Source organism: Pongo pygmaeus, chromosome 20 (genome assembly GCF_028885625.2).
Source record: "Pongo pygmaeus isolate AG05252 chromosome 20, NHGRI_mPonPyg2-v2.0_pri, whole genome shotgun sequence".
NCBI classification, from domain to species: domain Eukaryota; kingdom Metazoa; phylum Chordata; class Mammalia; order Primates; family Hominidae; genus Pongo; species Pongo pygmaeus.
Window position 1 is genome coordinate 9,873,693 of NC_072393.2, and position 27,163 is coordinate 9,900,855.

The 27,163-nt window shown below is 43.3% G+C and overlaps 1 protein-coding gene across 4 annotated transcripts; it reads right to left on the reverse strand.

The window, feature by feature from the left end:
* Window positions 1-221: 221 nt before the first annotated feature.
* Window positions 222-26,909, reverse strand: ZNF562 (zinc finger protein 562). Of its 4 annotated transcripts, none has more exons than XM_054461627.2 (6): window positions 26,651-26,909; window positions 12,416-12,570; window positions 11,103-11,191; window positions 9,744-9,870; window positions 8,310-8,416; window positions 222-5,650 (listed from the first exon to the last, which is right to left on the reverse strand). In XM_054461627.2, exons 2-6 carry the CDS (start codon window positions 12,438-12,440, stop codon window positions 4,718-4,720), a joined length of 1,281 nt encoding a protein of 426 aa, XP_054317602.2. In that variant the 5' UTR covers window positions 12,441-12,570; window positions 26,651-26,909; the 3' UTR covers window positions 222-4,717. The 4 variants fall into 4 exon arrangements, with proteins under 4 accessions (XP_054317602.2, XP_054317603.2, XP_063514525.1 ...); XM_054461628.2 differs by having other exon boundaries at window positions 222-5,647; window positions 26,651-26,792; XM_063658455.1 differs by having other exon boundaries at window positions 222-5,647; window positions 26,257-26,689.
* Window positions 26,910-27,163: the final 254 nt, after the last annotated feature.

Consider the following 27,163-nt stretch of genomic DNA (forward strand, 5'->3'; position numbering starts at 1 on the left):
TTGGAAATAGTAGGAACACGTCCCACTACAGTATATGACAGTCATTGTATACAAATATCATTAAAGGAAAATTTTTTAAAAAATCACAATGTTATTCAAACATAGCTCCATAACATATTAGTAATCAAGTCTTTTTAAGTGATCCATTATGTCACAGTCGAGCTTATCCAGGAATACAAGGTTGATGTAACATTGGAAAAGCAATAAATACAAATACCACATTTATTTAATTTAATTTATTTATTTTTGACAGAGTCTCACCCTGTCACCCAGCATGGAGTGCAGTGGTGCAATCTTGGCTCAATGCAACCTCCACCTCCCGGGTTCAAGTGATTCTCCTGCTTCAGCCTCCCAAGTAGCTGGGATTACAGGTGCACATCACCACACCCAGCTAATTTTTGTATTGTTAGTAGAGATGGGGTTTCACCATGTTGGCTGGGCTGGTCTCAAACTCTTGACCTCAAGTTATCTGCCCACCCCAACCTCGCAAATTGTTGGGATTACAGGCATGAGCCCCCACACCCAGCCTGACCACATTTATTTTAGAAAAGCCCCCTTCCATGCATTCACTTCTTCAAGTTTTTTTTTTTTTTTTTTTTTTTGAGATGGGGTCTTGCTATGTTGCCTAAGCTGGTCTAGAACCCCTGGGCTCAGGCCACCCTCCCAAGTAGCTAAAACTATAGGCATGCATTACCACATCATTTCATTGAAGTATTTATTAGGTACCATCATGAGCTAGGTGCAGTTCTAGGTATTGAGTTTTATCAGTAAATAAACATGATCATCACAGAGGATGCGAAGGAAGCATTTAATACATTCAAGAGGAATTCAGCCTCATAAATTATGAAATATTGGGAAATAATTCATCATGTAAAAACTGGATATAAAGAAAAAACTTTTCCTGCAGGACATTGTTGCGGGAAGTCAGGGACCCCAAACGGGGGGACCAGCTGAAGCCATGGCAGAAGAACGTGGATTGTGAAGATTTCATGGACATTTATTAGTTCCCCAAATTAATACTTTTATAATTTCATATGCCTGTCTTTACTGCAATCTCTAAACATAAATTGTAAAGATTTCATGGACATTTATCACTTCCCCAATCAATACCCTTGTGATTTCCTATGCCTGTCTTTACTTTAATCTCTTAATCCTGTCAGCTGAGGAGGATGTATATCACCTCAGGACCCTGCAATAATTGCATTAACTGCACAAATTGTACACCATGTGTGTTTGAACAATATGAAATCTGGGCACCTTGAAAAAAGAACAGGATAACAGCAATGTTTAGGAAACAAGAGAGATAACCTTAAACTCTGACCGCTGGTGAGCCAGGTGGAACAGAGCCATATTTCTCTTCTTTCACAAGCAAATGGGAGAAATATCACTGAATTCTTTTTCTCAGCAAGGAACATCCCTGAGAAAGACAATGCACACCTGGGGGTGGGTCTCTGAACTGGCCCCCCTGGGTGTAGCTGTCTCTCATGGTCGAGACTGCAGGGGTGAAATAGACCCCAGTCTCCCATAGCACTCCCAGGCTTATTAGGAAGAGGAAATTCCCACCTAATAAATTTTGGTCAGACCTGTTGATCTCAAAACCCTGTCTCCTGATAAGATGTTATCAATGACAATGGTGCCCGAAACTTCATTAGCAATTTTAATTTCACCTCGGTCCTGTGATCTCACCCTGCCTCCACTTGCCTTGTAATATTCTATTACCTTGTAAAGTACTTGATGTCTGTGACCCACACCTATTTGCACACTCCCTCCCCTTTTGAAAATCCCTAATAAAAACTTGCTGGTTTTTGTGACTTGTGGGGCATCATGGAACCTACCGACATGTGATGTCTGCCCCGGACACCCAGCTTTAAAATTTCTCTCTTTTGTACTCTGTCCCTTTATTTCTCAAGCTGGCTGACACTTACAGAAAATAGAAAAGAACCTATGTGAATATGGGGGCAGGTTCCCCAATAGGACATAAACTCTTCAAAAAATAAAAAAGAAATTAAAACCTACAGCCAAGCCAATAAAATGGAGCACATATCTCACCAGAACTGCAAAGACAAGTATGCTGGTATTACTACTTTTAGTTGGTGTTGTGCTGTGGGTTAAAATCAGTCCAGTAAAGCAAGAAAATATTTAGAAAGAGCTTCATCATCATATGAATTTTGGGGGTCATTTTTCAGTCCAAAGTACTTAATATGATTCTTTTCTCTTTCCACATAGAGAATCAGATAATCTGTAAATAATGACTCTTAGTTTTCCAATTTAGGAGTTAGGTATATATATATGTATATATAGAGTGACCCCCCCAAATTTCACATGACGCTCCAAACTGTATGTGAAAAAAGAAGGGGGCGGGGAGGGGGGAACCGACTGACCTATTTGTTGGTCTCCATTGTGTGAAGACATGAGGAAGTGGGCACTTACATGCCAGGAAGAGAGCTCTCACTAGAGGTTGACCATGCTGGCACTCTGATCTCAGACTTCCAGCCTCCAGATACGTGAGAATATAAATTTGTGTTTTGGGCCAGATACGGTGGCTCAGGCCTGTAATCCCAGCACTTTGGGAGGCCAAGGCAGGTGGATCACCTGAGGTCAGATCTGACCAACATGGAGATCAGCCTGACCAACATGGAGAAACCCTGTCTCTACTAAAAATACAAACTTAGCCAAGGTTTGTGGTGCATGCCAATAATCCCAGCTACTGAGGGTGAGGCAGGAGAATTGCTGGAACTCGGGAGGCAGAGGTTGCAGTGAGCCAAGATCATGTCGTTGCACTCCAGCCTGGGCAACAAGAGCAAAACTCCATCACAAAAAAAAAAAAAATTCTGTGTTTTTAAGCTCATTGATTTAAAATTAAATTAATTTGTAAGCCATTTGGTCTGTGGTATTCTGCTATGGTTGCCTGAGCTGACTAAGGCAGATATTCGTACTGAGAAGTGAGGTACTGCAATTAAAAACAAACAAAAAACTAAAAATGTTAAGCAGCTTTGAAACTGACAAATGAGTAGAGGCTGGAAAAATTCTGATATGCAAGCTGGAAATAAGGTTGGTAAGGGTTATTCTGGTGAGGTGTCACTGGGGAATGAGGAACATGCTATTGGGAAATGAAGAAAAGACAACCCTTGATATGAAGTGGTGAAGAACTTGGCAGAACTGTATTCTAGCATTTTATGGAAGGTAGAGCTTGAGAGAGATAAAACTGGGTATGTATCACTAAGATCTGTAATTAAAGTGTTAAAGGACACAGGAAGCTTCATTCTTCCTGACTGCTTACAGGTAAATGTGCTGAGAACAGGCCCCCCAAATCTGACCATAAACAGGCCATGAGAAACTGGCCATAAACAAAATCTCTGCGGCACTGTGACATGCTCATGATGGCTATGACGCCCATGCTGGAGGTTGCTGGTTTACTGGAATGACGGCAAGGAACACCTGGCCCACCCAGGGTGGAAAACTGGACAACTGCTCAAGGCATTCCTAAACCACAAACAATAGCATGAGTGATTTGTGCCTTAAGGACATGATCCTGTTGCAGATAACAAGCCAGAGCCTGTCCCTTTCTTTCCCATAAGGAATACTTTTAGCTAATCTATAATCTATAGAAATAATGTTTACCACAGGCTTACTGTCAATAAATATGTGGGTCAAACTCTGTTCAAGCTCAGCTCTGAAGGCTGTGAGCCCCGATTCCCACTCTGCATTCTGTGTCTTTGTCTTAATTCCTCTGGAGCCACTGGGTTAGGGTCTCCATGACCCAGCTGGTCTCAGCAAAAATGCAAAAGGAGAGCTGAATTGCAGAAGAAATTGTTAAGGAAAAAGGAACCATAACTTGGAGATTTGGAAAATTCTCAGCCTATCCATACTGCAAAAATTAGAAAACTTGTACTGAAGAGAATCCTCAAAGTGAGAAGAGAGACTGGATTATACTAGAAGAGACACTGCTACTTACATTGTGCCACCTAAAATGGACAGAGAAGACAGAACAGAACAGGCAAGGTTGTCACACTTCTTATTTTACAAGAAGGGGACACAGAAATAATCACCTGTGAAAGTGCCCTGGCAGTTATGGATGGTTTCATTCCTGACATGCTCTGCAGGATCCGTGGGAACAGAAGAGAACCTTGGAGGAGCATCTTTTTAACAATCCACCTATGAGGCCTACATCATCTTGGCTTCTGGTAAATTTTGACATGAATGTGCCACACTGGCAGCCACTAACCAACAGGGGCTGGGATCAATCTGCATGATTTATCTCATACAGAACTTGTTAATGCTATGATCTTAGGAATCTAATCACCAAGGTGAGGCAGCCTGCAGTACTGACCTCACCATCCATGACCCTTCTTCACAGATGCCCAGACTCAGGGAACCATGAAGTTGTATTCAGAACCTGTAGGTTTAATTTCAGACACTTGGGATGCATCTAAGGCCAATCCGTGAGCCATTACTACTTCCAAAAGGCATTTAGGACAAATCTGATGGTCTTTGCACTGCCAATAATGAAAGATGGCAACCAATGGGCTAAATGGTAACAACACTCATATCCTTACATTCATAGGATTTCTCCCCAGTGAGAATTCTTTCATGCATACTTAGGCATGAGGAAACAGCAAATGCTTTCCCACATTCTTTACATACAAAGGGTTTCTCTCTGGTATGAGTTCACAGGTGGGGTGAGGAATACAGAAATTCCTTCCCACATATCTTGCATTTACCTTTCTCCACTGTGAGTTTTCAAATGTTTACTACGATGGGAAGAAGTAATGAAGGTCTTCCCACATTCAACACATTCATAAGGCTTCTCTCCTGTGTGAATTCTTCTATGTTGAGTAAGCGTTGAAGATCTATTGAAGGCTTTCCCACATTCCTTACACTGATAGGGTTTCTCTCCAGTGTGATTTCGTATGTGTATAGCAAGGCCCGTGTATTGAGTGAAGGCTTGGCCACATTCCTTACATTCATAGGGTTTTATTCCAGTGTGAGTTCTTACATGTTGAGTAAGGTGAGTTGATCTAGTGAAGGCTTTCCCACATTCCGTACATTTGTGTGGTTTTATTCCAGTGTGAATTTGAATGTGAACATTAAAGGATGAGGAATTTCTAAAGGATCTTCCACATTCTTTACATTCAAAGGACTTCTCTCCTTTATGAGTTTTTGCATGTGCAGAAAGTTGAGAAAAATTAGTGAAGGATTTCCCATAGTTCTTAGTCTTTTCGGATTTCTTTCCAGTATGAACTGTTACACACTGCTTTAGGTGTGAGGAAGGTGTGATGACTCTCTCACATTCCTGAAATTCACAGAGTTTCTCTCCAATGTGGATTCCCATGTGATTATCAAGGCTTGCAAAATACTTAAAGCCTTTTCCACATTCCTTACATTTGTAGGGTTGTCTTCCATTGAGAATTTCAAGATGCACAGCAAGGCCTGGAGTTAAGGTGAAGACTTTTCCACATGGATTAAATTTGGAAAGTTCCTGTCCAACAGAGGCTTCCTTGTGCACACTGAGGATGTCTTTTCCATAACAATTACCCTCAGATGTGTTCCCTCCATTCTGAGCTCTCATGTGTGTCTTAAGGCAAAACTGTTCACTGAAGACCTCACCACAATTCTCACAGAGTTTCCATCCACTGTAGCTTCTTGTCTGCTGATGAGGGGATAAAGGATTTAAAACGTTTTCAGACATATTAAGAGATTTCACCCATCTGAACACAGAAACATTATTCTGAGGACAATTACTTTTTAATGTTTAATTTTTTTTTGAGACAGAGTCTTGTTCTATCTCCCAGTCTACAGTGCAGTGGCACAATCTCTGCTAACTGCAACCTCCACCTCCCAGGCTCAAGTGATTCTCCTGCCTCAGCCTCCCGAGTAGCTGGAAATACAGGTGTGCGCTACTGCACTGGGGAGTTTTTCTATTTTTTTTTTTGTAGACTCAGGTTTTGCCAAGTTGCCCTGGCTGGTCTCAAACTCCTGAGTTCAGGTGAACTGCCTGTCCTGGCCTCCCAAAGTGGTAAGATTACAGGCGTGACCCACCATGCACAGCATGTTTTACTTTTTTCAGAGCTGGGGTTTCACTCCATTGCCTGGTCTATAGTGCACTGCAGTGATCATGGCTCACTGTAACCTCAAACGCCTGGCTGGGTTCAAGTGATCATCCTAGCTAAAAGCTGTGTAGCTAGGACTATAGGCATGCATCATCATGCCTGGCCAATTTTTTGATTGATTGATTGATTTTATTTTATTGATTTTTGGGATGGAGTCTCACTTTGGCTGGAGTGCAGTGTCATGATTTCGGCTCACTGCAACCTCCGCCTCCTGGGTTCAAGCAGTTCTTCTGCCTCAGCCTGCTGAGTAGCATGTGCAACCAGACCCAGCTAATTTTTGTATTTTTACTACAGATGGGATTTCACCATGTTAGCCAGGGTGTTCTCAAACTCCTGACCTTCTCATCCGCCCACCTAGGCCTCCCAAAGTGCTGGAATTACAGGTATGAGCCACTGCACCCAGCCTCAATTTATTTTTATAGAGACAGGGTCTTGGTATGTAGCCTAGGCTGGTCTCAAACTCTTCAACAAACCCCCGTCTCAGCTTCCCAAACTGCTGGGATTACAGCCATGAGCTACCAAGTCGGCCTACTTTGATAACCATAACTTTTACAATTTTTCTTCCATGGTTTCATTTCCTACCCTCTTGATTTCTTGCCAGAATTCTATGCCACTGGCTCTAATTGTTCAAAAAAAAACTGTCTTTTTTTGATTGTCAGGGGTGGTTTGAGACAGGGTCTCACTCTGTCACCCAGGCTGGGAACCATGGCACAATCACAGCTCACTGCAGCCTTAAACTCCCAGGCTCAAGCCATCATCCTGCCTCAGTCTCCCGAGGAGCTTGGATTACAGGTGCATGCCAACGTGCCCAGCTAATTTTTTATTTTTTTGTAGAGACAGAGTCTCCCTGTTGCCCAGGCTGGTCTTGATCTCCTAGACTCAAGCAATTCTCCTGCCCCAGCTTCCCAAAGTGCTGGGATTACAGGTGTCAGCCATTGCACCCAGCCAAATTGTGCAGATTTTCATGAAACTGTTTAAATCCTCAATGTCTAGTTACATATGTGGGAATATGTACTTTTGGGTATTTTGCAGTGACAAGTTATACAGGTATGGAACATCAGAAAATTCATCACATTCAGACTATCTCTCCAGAGACCCTGCTCCCTCAAGGGTGCAGGCTACTTCTCTCTCAAGTATCTCTCATTTGTGCTGTTTCTTTTTCACTGCCAACTCCACCTCCCGTGTTTAAGCAATCCTGCCTCAGCCTCCCATGTAACTGGGATTACAGGTGCCCACCACCACACCTGGCTAGTTTTGTATTTTTAGTAGAGATAGAGTTTCACCATGTTGGTCAGGCTGGTCTCAAGGTGCTAACCTCAAGTGATCCACACACCTCTGCATCCCAAAGTGCTGGGATTACAGGACTCACTTTCTTTCCTTTTCTTTTCTTTTTTTTTTTTTTTTTTAGACGGAGTCTCACTTGGTCGCCTAGGCTGGAATGCAGTGGTGCAGTGCTGGCTCACTCAGCAACCTCGGCCTCTGCGTAAGCGATTGTCCTGCCTCAGCCTCCCGAGTAACTAGGATAACAGGTGCCCACCACCACACACAGCTAATTTTGTATTTTTAGTAGAGACAGAGTTTTCACCATGTTGACCAGGCCTGTCTCAAACTCCTGACCTCAAGTGATCCACCTATCTTTGCCTCCTAAAGTGTTGGAATTACAGGCACGAGCCACCACATCCAGCCTCTTTTTAAAATCAGAGATGGTATCTTGCTATACTGCCTAGACCGGTCTTGAATTCCTGGGCTGAAATGATGCTCCCACCTCAGCCTCCCAAGTAGCTGGGAATACAGATGTAAACCACACCACTAACTGAGCTGATTTTTTAGAATGGAATTCTCAGTCTTTTCTGAGAGAGGAAATTAAGAAATATCCCTCATGGCCTGACACAGTGGCTCACACCTGTAATCCCAGCACTTTGGGAGTTCAAGGCAGGTGGATCACGAGGTCAGGAGATCAAGACCATCCTGGCCAACATGGTGAAACCCTGTCTCTACTATAAATACAATAAATTAGCTGGGCATGGTGGCAAGTGCCTGTAGTCCCAGCTACTCGGGAGGCTGAGGCAAGAGAATTGCTTGAACCTGGGGGTTGGAGGTTGCGGTGAGCTGAGATGGTGCCACTGCACTTCAGCCTGGCAAAGCAAGACTCCGTCTCAAAAAAAAGAAGAAAAAATAAATATCCCTCATGAATCTTACCATTTGTATCCCAGTGAATATTTGATTCTTCAAAAAACCCTGCTGAAGTGATGACCGTTTTGTTCTAGGTTGTATTTCCCATTCTGAAGTTAAGCAGAAAAAGAAATCTAAGGGTTTAGAGAAGAAATTATTAGTTTAAAATGAGTCATTTGTCCTTGTTTTCAAATTAAACACAATATAAAAATAAAAGCCACAGGCCAGGCACAGTGGCTCAGGCCTGTAATCCCAGGACTTTGGGAGGCCGAGGTGGGTGGATCATGAGGTCAGGAGATCAAGACCATCCTGACCAACATGGTGAAACCCTCTCTCTACCAAAATACAAAAAATATATATGTATATATATTAGCCGGGTGTGTTGGTGTGTGCCTGTAGTCCCAGCTACTCAGGAGGCTGAGGCAGGGGAATCACTTGAACCCGAGAGGCGGCAGTTGCAGTGAGCTGAAATCACACCACTGCACTCCAGCCTGGGTGACAGAACGAGACTCCATCTCAAAAAAAGAAAAAGAAAAAGAAAATAAAAGCAGCAGAACCTTGAGGATTTTGGTATGTCAAAAATTTGGCTATAAGGATGTGGGGTTTATTACACAACTGATGTGTTTAGATAGTTTATTACAAACTGCTCCTGTGAAAATTACAACTGATGGGGAACAGGAGGAGAAGATTATCAGGAAAGGAAAGCAGGAAAGATCAGGATAAAGAGCATATATCAAAATGATAAACTTAACAAAAAAAAGAACAACTTTGGGAAGCTGAAGCAGGAGAATGCCAAGAACCCGGGAGGCGGAGCTTGCAGTGAGCAGAGATCCTGCCACTCCTGGGTGGCAGAGTGACAGACTCCCTCAAAAAAAAAAACAAAAACAAAAACAAAAACAGAACAGGTAGTTTTGTTTGACTAGACGGAAAATAAAAGTCAGAGATATCTGAAATTCTGGGAAAAATAGCTTAAATTTTCTCAGGCAAAGTGGATCTTTAAAAATCTTTTTTTTTTTTTGAGTCAAAGTCTCACTGTCACCCAGGCTGGAGTGCAGTGGCACAATCTCGGCTCACTGCAACCTCCGCCTCCTGGGTTCAAGCAATTCTACTGCCTCAGCCTCCCGAGTAACTGGGACTACAGGTGTGTACCACCATGCCTGGCTGATTTTTTTGCATTTTTAGTAGAGACAGGGTTTCACCGTGTCAGCCAGGCTGGTCTTGATTTCCTGACCTTGTGATCTGCCTGCCTCAGCCTTCCAAAGTGCTGGGATTACAGGTGTGAACCTCCGTGACTGGCCTAGTCTTTATATTTAGGAATTTTTTTTTAGAGATGAGGTTTCACAATGTTGCCCATGCTAGTATCAAACTCCCAGGCTCCAGCGATTCTCCCACCTCAGCCTCCCAAGTATCTGGGACTAAAGGTGCAGGCCAGTCTGGCAAGCAAAGTGAGGTTACTCTTACCCACAGAGGCCAAGTTCATGTAGTTCTCCAGCATCACATCTCTGTAGAGGTATTTCTGAGTTGTGTCCAGTAAAGCCCACTCCTCTGGGGTGAACTCCACAGCCACATCATCAAACGTCACTGAATCCTAAGTCATCAAACACATGCTGGTTTGAGCCAATGAACACTTCCACCAATATTCACTGGAGAATGAGGAAAGGGGAACCTTATACTCACTTATATGTGGTTCTCAAGTCTCCCCTGATCTATTCCAGGGTTTAATGTCTCAGGAGCTCTTGTGTCTAAACAATCAAGGTTGAACTCCTACGGGCATATACCTTTAACAGCATTTTTTTCTTTTTTTGTGTGTGTGACAGAGTTTTGCTCTTTTTGCCCAGGCTGGAGTGCAATGGCACGATCTCAGCTCACTGCAACCTCCACCTCCTAAGTTCAAGTGATTCTCATGCCTCAGCCTCCCAAGTAGATGGGATTACAGGCATGCAACACCATGCCTGGCTAATTTTTGTATTTTAGTAGAAATGGGGTTTCACCATGTTGGCCAGGATGGTCTCAAACTTCTGACCTCATGTGATCGGCCCACCTCGGCCTCCCAAGGTGCTGGGATTATAGGTGTGAGCCACCATGCCCATCTGAACAGTACTTTTTAGAATATTTTTTAAATCTTTTTTGTCTGATCTATTTATTTTTAATTTTTTAATTTTTTTAATTTTAATTTTTGATTAGAACAATACTTCCTAAACATGAATTTTTATCTATCTAGCAGCTATCTATCTATCTATCCAATCTTTTTATTTATTTATATATAAAGACAGGGTCCCACTGTGTCACACAGGCACAATCGCTGCTTACTGCAGCTTCGATCTCCTGGGCTGAAGTGCTCCTCCCACCCCAGCCTCCTGAGTAGCTGGAATTACAGGCATGAGCCACTGCACACTGCTTACATTATCTCAGCACAAACAGGCTAGAAGCTCTTCCTGTCCCATTGGTCTCTAGGCAGCACACTCCTCAGCACACTGCAGATACCTGATAAACGCTGATGAGTGAATAAATTATTTGATAAAAGGACACTTTCATCTGCTTTATCATCTGTCACTGCACCCAGCAATGTAATAAAGATGCAGTTGGCACCATGAAGGTCAAGCTTAATTAGTAATTACCGAGCTACTGGAATGATCTTCAAGTTAACACTTTATGTACAGGAGACCTCATTCCCTGGGGAAATTCATCTGGGGACTCAGTCCTTGAGTAAGGCTTCATTTGCTCTAAGAAAACTCTGGAGATGAGTCTGTCTAGAAGGAAATGTGTCTACCTATTGGATGTAAGTATGTCATTTTGTACAACGGTACATTTTCTGTTTACCTGGTAAGAATTTGACCGGTGGTCCTCTACCATCGTTCCTATCTTTGTCTTTTCTTCAAAAGGACAGATTGGTTCCCTGGAAAAAAACCCTAGTGGAAAAGTAAGAAGGCATGAGAAGCCACAGCTGCCCACATTCTCATGCCGAGAAGTCATTCCATCCTAGCTTGAAATTCCCATATGCTCCTGCACACTCGAAAAAACTATACACACACAACACTTCCATGAAATGCCATAGTACTCCTGTATCACCTAGACCCAGAAAAGCAGATGTGGGCTGAGCTGCCTGTTGTGTAAAGGGTAACAGTTTCCTTTTTCAAGGAAACATACACCCTGAAAAATGTACTCTCTATCTGCCCATAATAGTAACACTCATGAAGCTTATGTAGCATTTCCAAAGGCACACAAACCAGGGCTGAATTCTAAAACAGCATTCTGACTGGGCACAGTGGCTCATGCCTGTAATCCCAACATTTTGGGAGGCCAAGGCGGGCAAATCACTCGAGGTCAGGCATTGAAGACCAGCCTGGCCAACATGGCAAAACCCCGTCTCCACTAAAAAAAAAAAAAAAATTACAGGAGGCTGAGGCAGAGAATTGCTTGAACCTGGGAAGCGGAGGTTGCAATGACTCGAGATCAAGCAACTGCGCTTCAGCCTGGATGACAGAGTGAAACTCCGTCTCAAAAAAAAAAAAAAAGAAAAAAAATTAGCTGAACCTGGTGATGCATGCTTGTGATCCCAGCTACTTAGGAAGCTGAGGCAAGAGAATTGCTTGAACTCAGGAGGTGGAGGTTGCAGTGAGCCAAGATTACACCACTGCACTCCAGCCTGAGTGACAGAGCAAGATTCTGTCTCAAAAAATAAATAAATAAAAATATGAATAAAATAAAACAGCATTCTGTGTCTCACTTGAATTCCTCCTAAAAGAACTAGCAGTGGCCGGGTGCGGTGGCTCATGCCTGTAATTCCAACACTTTGGGAGGCCAAGGCAGGCAAATCACCTGAGGTCGGGAGTTCAAGACCAGTCTGACCAACATGGAGAAACCCGTCTCTACTAAAAATACAAAATTAGCCTGTGGTCCCAGTGACTCGGGCAGGTGAGGCAAGAGAATTGCTTGAACCCAGGAGGTGGAGGTTGTGGTGAGCTAAGATCACACCATTGCACTCCAGCCTGGGCAACAAGAGCAAAACTCCATCTAAAAGAAAAAAAAAAAAAAAAGCAGCATGCCTGTTCAGGCCCAGCTCACTGGACTCTTATGTTGTGGAGGGTGACCTAAAGCAGAATTTCTGAAAAAGAGCATCAACAAGGACTTACCAAGGGACAAATCAATGGCTGACATCCTCTGAAGCTGATGGTGAGATGTGCCTCAATGCTGTCTTTCTTGATGCCAAGATCGCCTCAGGGCAGCTTATGAATCTAGGTGGATACAGGCAATCTCCATTCCTCTTTGTACAGGGTTATCTGAGGTCCTGTTCATACCAATCATCAAACAACAAGCATCAAACATCAGTCATTGAACATTATGCATGGGCTTTCTCTCTGCAGGTGACAGATGTGAAGGCCACCAAAAACTGTATACTTAGTATCATCACTCAGTAATGATAGTATTAGTAACAGCAACTGACATTTATTGAGGACTAGTATGTCAGAAGTAGCTCTAGTAGCTTTATATATACATGCTCACTTAATTTTCATAACCATCCTTCCCAATAGCTATCATTGCCTACATCTATCTATCTATCTGTCTATCTATCCATCTATTTATTGAGACAGGGTCTCACTCTGTTGCCCAGGTTTAAGTACAATGGCACAACAACAGCTCTCTGTAGCCTAGACTTCCCAGGCTCAAGTGATCCTCCCACCTCAGCTTCCTGAATAGCTGGGACCACAGGTGTGCATCATCAAGCCTTATTCTTATATTATTATTATTATTTTGAGACAGAGTCTCACTCTGTTGCCCAGGCTGAAATGCAGTGGCATGATCTTGACTCACTGCAACCTCTGCCTCCCAGGTTCAAGTGATTATCAGGCCTCAGCCTCCCAAGTAGCTGGGATTACAAGTATGCACCACCACGCCTGGCTAATTTTTATATTTTTAGTAAGGATGGGGTCAGTCAGGCACGGTGGCTCATGCCTGTAATCTCAACACTTTGGGAGGCCAAGGCAGGTGGATCACAAGGTCAGGAGTTCGAGACCAGCCTGGCCAACATAGTGAAACCCTGTCTCTACTAAAAATAGAAAAAATTAGCTGGGTGTGATGGTGGGCACCTGGAATCCCAGCTACTCAGGACACTGAGGCAGGAGAATCGCTTGACCATGGGAGGTGGAGGTTACAGTGAGCTGAGACTGTGCCATTGCACTCCAGCCCAGGCGACAGTGCGAGACTCCATCTCAAACAACAACAATAAAAAAGAAATGTGCAAGGATGGGGTTTCATCATATTGGCCAGGCTGGTCTCAAACTCCTGGCCTCAAGTGATTCTCCCACTTCAGCTGCCAAAGTGGCTGGGACTACAGGTGCACACCACTGGATCTAATTTTTTGCATTTTTAGTAGAAACAAGGTTTCACCAGGTTGCCCAGGCTGGTCTCAAACTCCTGGGCTCAAACAATCCTCCCACCTTGGCCTCCCAAAATGCTGGGATAATAAGCATGAGCCACCATGCCTGGCCCATTACCTCTATTAATGCTGAAAAAAACCTACATTCAAATAATCCTAGTAATTGGTCTGATATTTGACCCTAGAGCCTGATCTCCTGTATATGCTGTTACCCCAGTATGACTAGAAGACAGTCCAGACCTGCACAGAACAACTCAGTAGTCACTAGCCACATGTGTTATTGATAACTTCATTGTGTACCTAAGATGATGAAGAACAGAATTTAAAATATTCAAAAGATGGCCGGGTGCGGTGGCTCACACTTGTAATCTCAGTACTTTGGGAGGCTGAGGCAGGCAGATCACCTGAGGTCAGGAGTTCAAAACCAGCCTGGCCAACATGGCAAAACCCTGTCTCTACTAAAGATACAAAAATTAGCCAGGTGTGGTGGCACATGACTGTAATCCCAGCTACTCAGGAGGCTGAGGCAGGAGAATTGCTTGATCCTGGGAGGCAGAGGTTGCAGTGAGCCGAGATCATGCCACTGCACTGTAGCCGGGGAGACAGAACAAGACTCCATCTCAAAAAAAAAAAGAGAAAAAAAATACAGACAATAGGCCGGGCACAGTGGCTCATGCCTGTAATCCCAGCACTTTGGGAGTGTCAAGGCGGGCAGATCACGAGGTCAGGAGATCGAGACCATCCTGGCTAACACGGTGAAACCCCGTCTCTACTAAAATACAAAAAATTAGCCAGGCATGGTGGTGGGTGCCTGTAGTCCCAGCTACTCGGGAAGCTGAGGCAGGACAATAGCATGAACTTGAGGTCAGGAGTTCAAGACCAGCCTAGCCCATATGGTGAAACCTCATCTCTACTAAAAATACAAACCTTAGCCACTCATGGTGGCACATGCTGTAGTCCCACCTACTCAGGAGGCTAAGGCAGGAGAATCACTCGAACCCAGGAGGTGCCCACCTCAGCCTCCCAAGGTGCTGGGATTACAGATGTGAGCCACCTCGCCTGGCCAGCTGTTGTTCTAAATGTTGTTCTTTACTGAAAAGAATGAACACAACAGTTGGCACTTGGTATACAACTAATGTAGATAATGGCCTTATCTCTATGCCTATTTGAAAAAATAGCCAGAATTGGCCGGGTGCGGTGGCTCACACCTGTAATCCCAGCACTTTGGGAGGCCGAGGCGGGCAGATCACGAGGTCAGGAGATTGAGACCATCTGGCTAACGCAGTGAAACCTCATCTCTACTAAAAATACAAAACAAAACAAAACAAAAAAAATTAGCCAGGCATGGTGGCAGGCACCTGTAGTCCCAGATACTTGGGAGGCTGAGGCAGGAGAATGGCATGAACCCGGGAGGCGGAGCTTGCAGTAAGCAAGATTGCGCCACTGCACTCCAGCCTGGGTGACAGAGAGAGACTCCACCTCAAAAAAAAAAAAAAAAAGGAAAAAGAAAAAAGAAAGGAAAAGAAACAGCCAGAATCACTCCACACCATTGCCTCCAGACTGCATAAATTTTCCTTCCTATTCACTTCCAAAATACAGTCCTCAAGGGTCCTGACATTCCAAAAATCATCACACTGGTTGACTGTGTAGATGGTTTTTTTTTCTTTTTTTTTTGAGACAGAGTCTCGCTCTTATTGCCCAGGCTAGACTGCAGTAGCATGATCGCCACCACTGTAGCTATTGTTCTTTTTTTTTCTTTTTCTTTTTCTTTTTTGAGATGGAGTCTCGCTCTGTCGCCCAGGCTGGAGTGCAGTGGCACGATCTCGGCTCACTGCAGCCTCCGCCTCCCAGGTTCAAGCGATTTTCCTGCCTCAGCCTCTCGAGTAGCTGGGACTACAGGACTTCAGAGTAGCTGGGACTCCCTAGTTCAAGTGATTCTCCTGCCACAGCCTCCCAAGTAGCTGGGATTACAGGTGCCTGCCACCATTCCCAGCTAATTTTTTTTTGTATTTTTAGTAGAGATGGGGTTTCACAATGACTGCCAGGCTGGTCTCGAACTCCTGACCTCAGGTGATCTACCCACCTTGGCCTCCCAAAGTGCTGAGATTACAGGTGTGAGCCACCACACTTGGCCTGTGAATTTGTTTTTGGGGTTTTTTTTGTTTTTTTTTTAAGAAGGAGTTTCGCTCTTATTGCCCAGCCAGGAGTGCAATGGTGTGATCTTGGCTCACTGCAACCTCCGCCTCTTCAGTTCAAGCTATTCTCCTGCCTCAGCCTCCCAAGTAGCTGGGATTACAGGCATACATCACCACACCTGGCTAATTTTTGTGTTTTTAGTAGAGACTGGGTTTCTCCATGTTGGTCTGGCTGGTCTCGAACTCCTGACCACAGGTGGTCCACCCGCCCCAGCCTCCAAAAGTGCTGGAATTATAGTTCACTTGTTTTAACATTCCTTAAAGTTTAATTTTCCCCAAGAAGGGACTGCACATTTTGGGTTGGATTTATTATCAGTACTTACAAAAAATACTATGTTATGGTTAAGTTGTTCCACCACTGGCCAGTGGACTGTCTTCAAGATGGCTCCTTTCCTTTTGACAAGACCCTAACAGTCACTGATTGTTTTCATACAGGGCATGTATTCCAACACTATCTTGTACATTTCTTGCACGGTTTGGCTTATGGATGTAATCATATATGTGATCTGAGGACTTCTGGGTTTCTGCCATTTTTGAAAAGTTTCTCAGGGCTGGATGCAGTAGCTCACACCTATAATCCCAGCATTTTGGGAGGCTGATGCAGGTGGATCACCTGCTTATGAATGTAATCATATATGTGATCTGATTTGGCTTATGGATGTAATCATATGTGTGATCTGAGGACTTTTGGGTTTCTGCCGTTTTTGAAAAGTTTCTCAGGGCTGGATGCAGTAGCTCACACCTATAATCCCAGCACTTTGGGAGGCTGATGCAGGTGGATCACCTGAGGGCAGAAGTTCAAGACCAGCTGGGCATGGTGGCTCACGAGGTACAGCCTGGGTGACAGAGTGAGACTCTGTCTCAAAAAGAAAAGAAAATATCTCAAATACCACCGTTTATATAATACATTTCTATATATGCACATGTGTGCTTTAAAAAACAGCTCTAGGCCAGGAGTAGTGGCTCATGCCTGTAATCCCAGCACTTTGGGAGGCCAAGGCAGGTGGATCACCTGAGGTCAGGAGTTTGAGACCAGCCTGGCCAACATGGTGAAACCCTGTCTCTACTGAAAATACAAACATTAGCTGGGCATGGTGGCACATGCCAGAAGTCCCAGCTACTCAGGATACTGAGGTTGGAGAATTGCTTGAGCCCGGCAGGTGGAGGTTGCAGTGAGCCAAGATCCTGCCACTGCACTCCAGCCTGGGGACAGAGCAAGACTCTGTCAAAAAAAAAAAAAAAAAAAGCAGTTTCTGTGGCTACAAAGAAGTGAAAAAAACTCCAAGGAGATGGTAAGAGAATCAAATTTCCATATCCACAACACCCTTCTCCTTAATCCAGCACCAAGAATGTGGAAAATTTCTACCAACTCACAGTTTCTACACTGGAAAAAACTGAGATCAAGGTGGACAACCACCTTCTCCACCATCCTGGGTTCCCTGGTAAAAGATCAGTCCCTCCCTGTCTCAACCCACAGGAAGCATCACAAGAGCCTGAAGGGAGAAATACCCTGAGGACATCCAGGGACAAAGATGGGAGGCAGGACTACCATCCCCAGCCCTGGGAGCACCATAGTGTAGGGGTATGCTACACAGGTCCCCTGGGCAGAACACACAGCCAGCCTTCCCACATTGCTGGAATATGCCCTTTAGGACTCCCCAACTCTGGATGGGCAGTATTCTTAATTGTTTGCTAGAGCAGAGGCAAACATGGGTTTGAGATTCCACCTAGTGCTGAAAAGGAGGCAGTGACCTAAGGAAATTTTAAAGAAAGGAGATCGTTTTGGGAGGCTAACACAGGCAAATGGCTTGAGCTCAGGAGTTCAAGACCTGCCTAGGAAACATGATGAAAACCCACCTCTACTAAAAAGTACAAAAAGTAGCCAGGTGTGATAGCGTGCACCTCACCTACTTAGGAGACTGAGGTGGGAGGATTGCTTCAGCATGGGAGGTAGAGGCTGCAGTAAGCCATGATCACACCACTGCACTCCAGGCTAGGTGACAGAGAGAGACCTAGTCTTAAAAAAAAAAAAAAATCAAAAGAATTTAAGAGGCTGGTTGCTATGGCTCATGCCTGTAATCCCAACACTTTGGGAGACTGAGGCGGGTGGATCACCTGAGGTCAGGAGTTCAAGACCAACATGGAGAAACACCGTCTCTACTAAAAATACAAAATTAGCTAGACATGGTGGCGCATGCCTGTAATCCCACTACTCAGGAGGCTGAAGCAGGAGAATCGCTTGAACCCAGGAAGCAGAGGTTGCGGTGAACCGAGATCACACTATTGCACTCCAGCTTGGGCAACAAGAACAAAGCTCCATCTTAAAATAAACTTAATGATACCCCTTAAGATACTAGAAAAGCAAAAACAGACCAGATTCAAAATTAGTAGAACAAAAGAATAAAGACCAGAGCCAAAATAAACGAAATTGAAAATAAAAAACAATACAGAAGATCAATAAAACATGAAGCTGATTACTTGAAAAGATAAACAAAATCAACCTTCGGCTAGACTAAGGGAAAAAAATGACCCAAATAAAATAAAAAATGAAAAAGAAAACAGAACAGAAACCACAGAAATACAACCGATCATTAGAAACTATTATGAAAAACTATATGCCAATAAACTGAAAAGCCTGGAAGAAATGGACAAATTCTTGGGTGCATACAACCCACCAAGACTGAACCATGAAGAAATAGAAAACCTCAACACCAATAACAAGATTGAAGTGATAACAAAATGAATCCCATCAAAGAAAAGCCCAGGACCTGATGACTTCACTGCTGAATCCTACCAAAAACTTAAAGAACTAATACCAATACTACTTGAACTCCTCAAACAAAATTGAAGAGGAGAGAATATTTCCAAACTTAGTCTACAAGGTAAGCATTATTCTCATATCAAAACCAGACAAGAGCACAACAACAACAACAAAACTACAGGCCAATATCACTGATGAACATACCTGTAAAAACTCTCACCAAAATATTAGCAAACCAAATTCAACACATTAAGAAAATCATTCACCACAATCAAGTGAAATTCATCCTAGAAATACAAGGATGGTTCAACATATGCAATCAATAAATGTGACATACCAAATTAACAGAACCAAGAACAAAAACCGTATAAGATTTCCACAGATGCTGAAACACCATTCGATAAAATTCAATATTGCTTTTTGACAAAAGTCCCCAACAAACTGTGTATAGAAAGAATATACCTCAAAATAATAAAGGCCATATATGACACACCGACATCCAACATCATACTGAACAGGGAAAAATTGAAAGTCTTTCCTCTGAGATCTTGAACAGAACAAGGATGTCCACTTTTGCCACTTCTATTCAACATAATACTATAAGTTCTGGCCAGAGCAATTAGGCAAGAGAAACAAATAAAGGGCATCTCAACTAAAAAAGAAGTCAAATTAGCCTTGTTTGCCAATGACATGACCTTTTCCTCCTTAGAAACAGGGTCTCCCTCTGTTGCCCAGGCTGGAATGCAGTTGTGATCACAGCTCACTGCAGCCTCAGTCTCCTGGGCTCAAGTGATACTCCTGCCTCAGCCTCCCAAGTAGCTAGAACCACAGGCATGTGTGACAATGCTAACTTTTTATTTATTTCCTTTTAGAGACTGGGGGCAGAGGGGTCCTCAATATATTACCCAGGCTGGCGTTGAACTCCTGATTTCAAATGATCCTTTTGCTTTGGCCTCCTAAAGTGCTGGGATTACAGGCATGAGCCACCATGCTCAGCTGACATAATCTTATATTTAGAAAAACCTAAAGACTCCACCAAAAACCTGTTAGAACTGATAAATGAATTCAGTAAAAGTTCAGGACACAAAATCAACATAGAAAAATCAGTTGCATTTATATATGCCAACGGTGAAAAATCTGAAAAAGAAATCAAGGAAGTAATCACATTTACAATAGCTGCAAAGACAATAAAATGCCAGCACCAGGCATGATGACTCACAATTGTAATCCCAGAATTTTGGGAGGCTGAGGTAGGAGGATTGCTTAAGCCCAACAGTTCAAGACCAGCCTGGGCAACGTGGCACAGCTTAGTCTCTATTAAAAAAAAAAATTAGCCAGGCACGATGGCACACACCTGTAGTCCCGGCTACTCAAAAGAGGCTGAAGCAGGAGGATTCCTTGAGCCCAGGAGTTCAAGGCTGCTGCATGAGCTACAACTGCACCACTGTACTCCAGCCTGGGCAACAAAGTGAGACCCCCACCTCTGAAAAAAAGAGAAAATAAAAAGTAACCAAAAGTGTGAAGGAGCTATACAAGGAAAACTATAAAACACTGATGAAACAAACTGTAGAGGATACAGAAAAAAAATGGAAAGATATTCCATGCTCATGGATTAGAAGAATATTGTTAAAATGACAATACTACCCAAAGCAATTTACAATTAAGAGCAACTCTTATCAAAATAGCAATGACATTCATCACAAAAATAGAAAAAATCCTAAAATTTATATGCAACTACAAAAGACTTCAAACAGCCAAAGAAATTCTGAACAAAAAGAACAAAGCTGGAATCATCACACTGCCTGACTTCAAAATATACTACAAAGCTATCATAACCAAATCAGCATGGTACTGACATAAAAAAAAACAAAACACAGAGATCATGGAAGAGAACAGAGAACCTAAATACAAATCTACACATTTACAAACAGCTCATTTTCAACAAAGGCACCAAAAGCATACAATGGGAAAATAACAGTCTTTTCAATAAATGCTGCGGGAAAACTGGATAACCATATGCAGAATAAAACTAGATGCCATCTCTCAGCATAAAAAAAATAAAGTCAAAACAGATTAAAGACTTACATCTAACACCTGAAACTATAAAACTAGTAGAGGAAGACACTGGGGAAACAATCCAAGACATTGGTCTGGGTAAAGATTTCTTGGGAAGATCTCAAAAGCACAGGCAACAAGAGTAAAAATAAACATATGAGATTACACCAAGCTAAAAAGCTTCTCCACAGCAAAAGAAACAATCAACAAAGTGAAGAGACAATCTACAGTATGGGAGAAAATATTTACAAACTATCCACCTGGGATTAATAATCAGAATATATAAGGAACTCAAACTTGATAACAAAAAAAATCCGATAAAAAAATTGGCAAAAGGTCAGAATGGATGTTTCTCAAAAAAAAGACATACAAATGGCCAACAGGTAAACAAAAAATGCTCAACATCACTAATCATCAGAGAAATACAAATCACACATAACTACAATGAGACATCATCTCACCTCATTTAGAGTAGCTTTTATAAAAAAGACAGGGAATAACAAATGCTGATGAGGATACTGTGAAAAGATAATCCTTGTACACAGTTGGTGGGAATATAAATTAGTACAGCCACTGTAGAGAACAATATTCAGGTGTGGTGGCTCATGCCTGTAATCCCAAAACTTGAGGCTGTGGTGAGAGATCACTTGATCCCAGGAGTTCCAGACCAGGCTGGGCAACACAGCAAGACCTGTCTGTACACACATGCACACATAAAACCTGTCTGAACCTGGCAAGACCTGTCTGCATGCACACACACACACACACACACACAAACAGTCAGGGACAGTGGCTCATGCCTGTAATCCCAGGTCTTTAAGATGCCGAGGCAGGCAGATCACTTGAGGTCAGGCGTTTGAGACCAGCCTGGTCAACATGGTGAAACTCTGTCTCTACTGAAAATACAAAAATTAGCTGGGCATGGTGGCATGCACCTGTAGTCCTAGCTACTCCGGAGGCTGAGGTAGGATAATTGCCTGAACCCAGGAGGTGGACATTGCAGTGAACCAAGATTGTGCCACTGCACCCCAGCCTTAGTGACAGAGTGAGACTCTGTCTCAAAAAATCAAAGAAACAAACAAAAAAACTTAGCCAGGTGTATTAGTGGAGGCCTGTGGTCCTGGTTACTCAGGAAGCTGAGGTGGGAGGATCACCTGAGCCCAGGAAGTCAAGGCTGCAGTGAGCCATGATTATGCCATGGCACTCTAGCCTGGGTGACACAGCAAGACTATCTCAAAAAAACAAACAAACAAAAAAAAAAACAGTATGGGGGTTTCTCAAAAAATTAAAAATAGAACTACCATATGATCTGGAATCCCACTGGGTATATATCCAAAAGAAAGGAAATCAATATATTTGAAAAGATATATATACACTCCCTTGTTTACCGCAGCACTACTCATAATAGCCAAAATATGGAATCAACCTAAGTGTCTAACAATGAAAGAATGAATAAAGAATATACGGTATATATAGACAGCGGATTATTCTTCAGCCATAAAGAAGAATGGAATTCTGTCATTTGCAGCAACTGGATAGAACTGGAGGTCATCATGGAAGTGAAATAAGCCAAGCATGGCAGACAAATACCCCATATTCTCACATGTGGGAGCTAAAAAACTGGATCTCATGAGCATAAAGTACAGATCAGTGGTTACTAGAGGCCAGAACGGTAGGAAGGAGACGGAGATAAAGAGAGGTTGATTAGGCTGAGTGAGGTGGCTCGTGCCTGTAATCCCAGCACTTTGAGAGGCCAAGGCGGGTGGATCACCTGAGATCAGGAGTTTGAGGCCAACCATTCCAATATGGTAAAACCCCGTCTCTACTAAAACTACAAAAATTAGCCAGGTGTGGTGGTGCACCCCTTAATCCTAGCTACTCAGGAGGCTGAGGCAGGAGAATAACTTGAACCCAGGAGGAGGCAGAGGTTGCAGTGAGCCAAGATCATGCCACTGCATTCCAGCCTGGGTAACAGCGAGACTCCATCTCCCCCCCCCAAAAAAAAGAGGTTGATTCATGGGTAAAATATACAGTTAGAAGAAATAAGAACTGGTGTTCAATAGATCAGTAGGGTGACTACACTTAATATGCATCTATCATACATTTCAACACAGCTAAGAGAATAACTTGATGTTCCTACAATAAAGAAAAGATAAATATTTAAGGTGACAGATATGCTACTTATGCTGATTATGTGACTGTATCAAATTATCCCATGTACTCTGAAAATATGTTCATCTATTATGAATCAAAAAAATTTTTCTGAATTGTAAAATACAGAGTGGGAGATTCTGGGGCCACCATGTCTGTGGGTAAAGACATTCCCTTGTCTGGATCATGTAAAGACATCCCTCCAAGATGTCACTCCAAGTTACTGCACCTAATACCACCTACCACTAATAAGGAGCAATGAGCTATGATTATGCCATTGCTCTCCAGCCTGGATGATCCAGCAAGACTTTGTCTCAAAGAAAGAAAAAAAACCCAGTATGGAGGTTTCTCAAAAACTACCATCCATAGACCTCTTGAATTTTGGAGGCAACATGTACATTTGCACGTACTTTAACGCCCCACACAGTTACCTGTAAGGATTCTAGTTTCAACTGTAGACAAGGGCAATTTCAGGCTGCAATGCAAGCTTCCCAAGCACTTGGTCCACCTGATCCAGCAGATCCAGTGATACTCAACATGTCCATGTTAAATGGTATGTTATTTATTGGAAGCCTCTGGCATGCACCAACAGAAGATGTAGAGTACAGCCCTCTGGTATTGCAGAGTCAATCCATGCTCTCTTGTGCAGATTAACTGTTTTTCTTTTGAGAAACAGGTTGTGATTTGCCACTAGCACATGACAGAGAATTAACAACTAGTCATGGGACATGAAGTAACTAAGGCAGAACCGAGTAATTTGAGACTTTTGGTCCCCAAAGCATGAAGTACATACTGTCACCCATTATCAAACAATGGTTGTCAGCTTCTCCTCTGGACCCAATTCCAAGTTTGTAGGAAATCGCATGAAATAAAGGAATATTTACACACACCATGAGAATCTAATCAGAAATATCTGATTGTATGACTTTCTAAGAGAATGAGTGTGACTCTCTGAAAGTCAATATAACAGACAATAATAACTGTTATAGGCAAAAAGACACTGAAGACACTAATAATTGCAATGCAAAAATCTTGAATGGATCTTAGATCCAAAAACACCCAAGAGCATACGTTGAATCAATGAGGAGAATTTTAGTTATTACGGAAAGCAGACATTAGATGACATTATTATTTTTTATTTAAGTGAAATACTAGTATTGTGGTTTTAGTATGACTGCCTTTTTTTAGGAGCTGCATTATGAAGTATTTAAAGGTCAAGCATCACGTGTACAATTTATGCTCAATTTACCCTCAAATTGTTCACCATAAGATTTACCTGAGGAGAAAGAAAAAAAATGCTAAAAAATTAAGTAAATCTACTAGACTGGGTGTGTTAGATGTTCAAGTTTTCCTTAGGATCAAATTTTTCAGAAAAAAATGTAAAAATTACACTTAATCCAAACATGCTCTTAATAATAAAAAATTATACAGATACTAGATATTTTATTACACTGATACTAGAATAATATTCTGATTATAATAAGTAAATAATTCTAGTGTCAGTGTAATAAAGCCTCCATCCTTTCTTCCTGGTTCCTGGAGGCCCCTGTTTTGAAGCTCTGTGGGGAAGTACAGACCTAAGAACTTCAGATGAAGAGAATAGTTGAGGTTTTTTTTTTTTTTTTTGAGACAGTTTCGCTCGTCACCCAGGCTGGAGTGCAGTGGCGGGATCTCGGCTCAATGCAACCTCCGCCTCCCGGGTTAAAGTGATTCTCCTGTCTCAGCCTCCAGAGTAGCTGTGTAAGATACAATATATTTCTCTGAATTTCTCTTCAAAAGTTCAGCCTATTAACTTCCTTGTTCTTTGTTCTCAAACTCAACTTTCCTTTTCTCCATGCCTCCTTGCTTCTAGTTACTGTAAACAACCTTCCCATCAGCTCTAATCAATAACTCACATCTGTTCCCTTGGCTACCCATTCTGCAGCTATTCCACTCTTCAAAACTGCACATCCCACCATCGTGACTCACACATCCCCCTACCCTTCCTTATTTGGGGAAAATATTCACAGATAGCCAATAGGGTCAGTTTAGATTCTGTGGTCTGACCCTAACCCACGGGGGAGTGACACAGAGGTAGGGACCCAGAGTTAGAAATAAAAACCCCTTCCCCTCCTTTATTCGGTGTACTCTCACCATCACTCCATCCATGAGACTCACCCTTCTATAGAAATAAATTGCGTTGCTGAGAAAACTTTTGCCTGAGTGCTGGTTTCACTTTGCAGCACTGAACATTTTATTTTTTTTATCTCCAACAGCTGAGATTACAGGGGCCCGCCACCAAGCCCGGCTAATTTTTGCATTTTTAGTAGAGACAGGGTTTTACCATGTTGGCTAGGCTAGTCTGGAACTCCTGACCTCAGGTGATCTGCCTGCCTCTGCCTCCCAAAGTGCTGGGATTACAGGTGTGAGCCAGTGCATCTGGCCTGGCTTTCTTAAGTAGAAAGGCTTGCAGCTGGTAACAATTAGAAAAAAAAAACCTGCAAGAAAATAAAAATAAAAAACTAAAGGCTTAGTCTACACGTGTTCATATTTACATACAAAAATGGGCACGCCCTAAACAACCATATGTTTTTTCCATCTGAATGTAATGTGTCAAAAATAAGTGGCGGGTGGATCACTTGAGGTCAGGAGTTCGGGACCAGCCTGGCTAACATGGTGAAACCCCATCTCTACCAAAAATATAAAAAATTAGCCAGGTGTGGTGGTGCACGCCTGGAATCCCAGCTACTCGGGAGGCTGAGGTAGGTGAATCATGTTATAAATAAAGTTTTCATGCCACAAAAAAAAATAGCACTCGAATATAACATTTTCTTTTCTCAGCAAGGCAATTTACTTCTATAGAAGGGTGTGACCTCACAGATGGAGCAATGGTGAGTGCACACCAGGACAAGGGAGGGGAAGGGGTTCTTATTCTTGAGGAAAGTGGCCCCTGCCACTGTGTCCTTCCCCAATGGCTAGGGTTAGACCCCACAGGCTAAACTAATTCCAATTGGCTAATTTAAAGAGAGTGACGGGGTGAGTGGTTTGGTGGGGAAAATGGTTATAACAGAGCAGGAAACTGGAATGAGTCAGGGTGGAGTAAGTAATCGAAGTAAGTCTGGGTGGAGCAGGTAATCAGAATAAGTCAGGGTGGAGCAGGTGATCGAAAAAGGTTGCTTTACGGAGAAGTTTAAAATACAAGGCAAAGAATTAAACATACTGACATATTGATTCTTTAAAAAGAAATTTAAACAATCACTTGAACCCGGGAGGTGAAAGTTGCAGTGAGCCAACATCGTGCCACTGCACTCCAGTGTGGGTGACAGAGTAAGACTCCAAATCAAAAAAAAAAAAAAGTAAAGGACATCAAGACCACCAGATTCTCAGATGAGACATTTTTTAGCAAATAAATGGAAGTCACAGCCCTCTTGAAACCATTTTTCTGCCCATGCTCACCAGGAACATGCCGGAAGAGATAGGTTCCAGACGCGGGAGAATGCGGGGCCAGAGCCAACCTCACCAGAATGGCAGAAATCCTTTTCCTTTCAGAAAGAAAAAAACTCCGAAAGGTTGCTTTCCAAGCTTTTCAAGAGAGGAGCACAGCGGATGAAAGTACTCAAGAAAACACCCGGCGGAGGCAGGACAAACACACTTCCTGACAGGGCTCCCGACGGGGACAGACTGAGTGTGCGGCCTCTCGGAACTGGCCAGAGGCTGCACCAGGAGGACGGACAGCCCCTAGAAAAGCGAGTGAAACGAGGCGGATCTGAGAAGCTCCTGGGCGACCATGCCCAATCCTTCCTTTGCCGCCCCCTGCTATCTCCCGGACCCCCAAGCAGGTGGAACTCACCACAGCAGGGGTGGACTCCACCACAATAAAGGCGAAATGGCACTGACCATGCGGAGCCACAGCCGGTAAAGATGGCGGTGGCACGCTGACATCACTTCCGCTCCGAGCCTCCAGCGGGGTGGGGCTCCAGGGCTTGAGTTTCAGCCACGTAGGACACAGAAATTCTAGTTTCCTCCTGGTTGGGTGCGGACAGTGCCTGGGGTTGGCTCAGGGAGCGAGATGCAGAAACGGGTTCAGAGAAAAAGATGAGTTTAGAAACGGGCCTCTGGACGGAACTGTGGGCGAGGGGTGGGGCCCATACTTGGGGGCGGTTTAGAGGTGGGACCGGGCCTAGCCCGCCTTTCAAGTGGCCAGACGGGCTGGAAAGGCGGGGATGGGGGATGGGATGCACCCCAGAGGATGGTCCTCCAAAGCTTATCCCAGGCGGGCTCAGTGGCTCACGCCTGTAATGCCAGCACTTTGGGAGACTAAGGCAGGTGGATAGCTTGAGTCCAAGAGTTCCAGACCAGCCTG

Excerpts from the sequence above, each read along its gene's own strand:
- ZNF562 (XM_054461627.2), bottom strand. The coding sequence starts at position 12,440 with ATGTCAGCCATTGATTTGTCCCTTG. Across the intron at positions 8,417-9,743 it reads CATGAACTTGGCCTCTGTGG|ATTTCTTTTTCTGCTTAACT; the intron begins GTAAGAGTAACC and ends CTAAACCCTTAG. Across the intron at positions 5,651-8,309 it reads TATTCACTGGGATACAAATG|CAGACAAGAAGCTACAGTGG; the intron begins GTAAGATTCATG and ends TCCCCTCATCAG.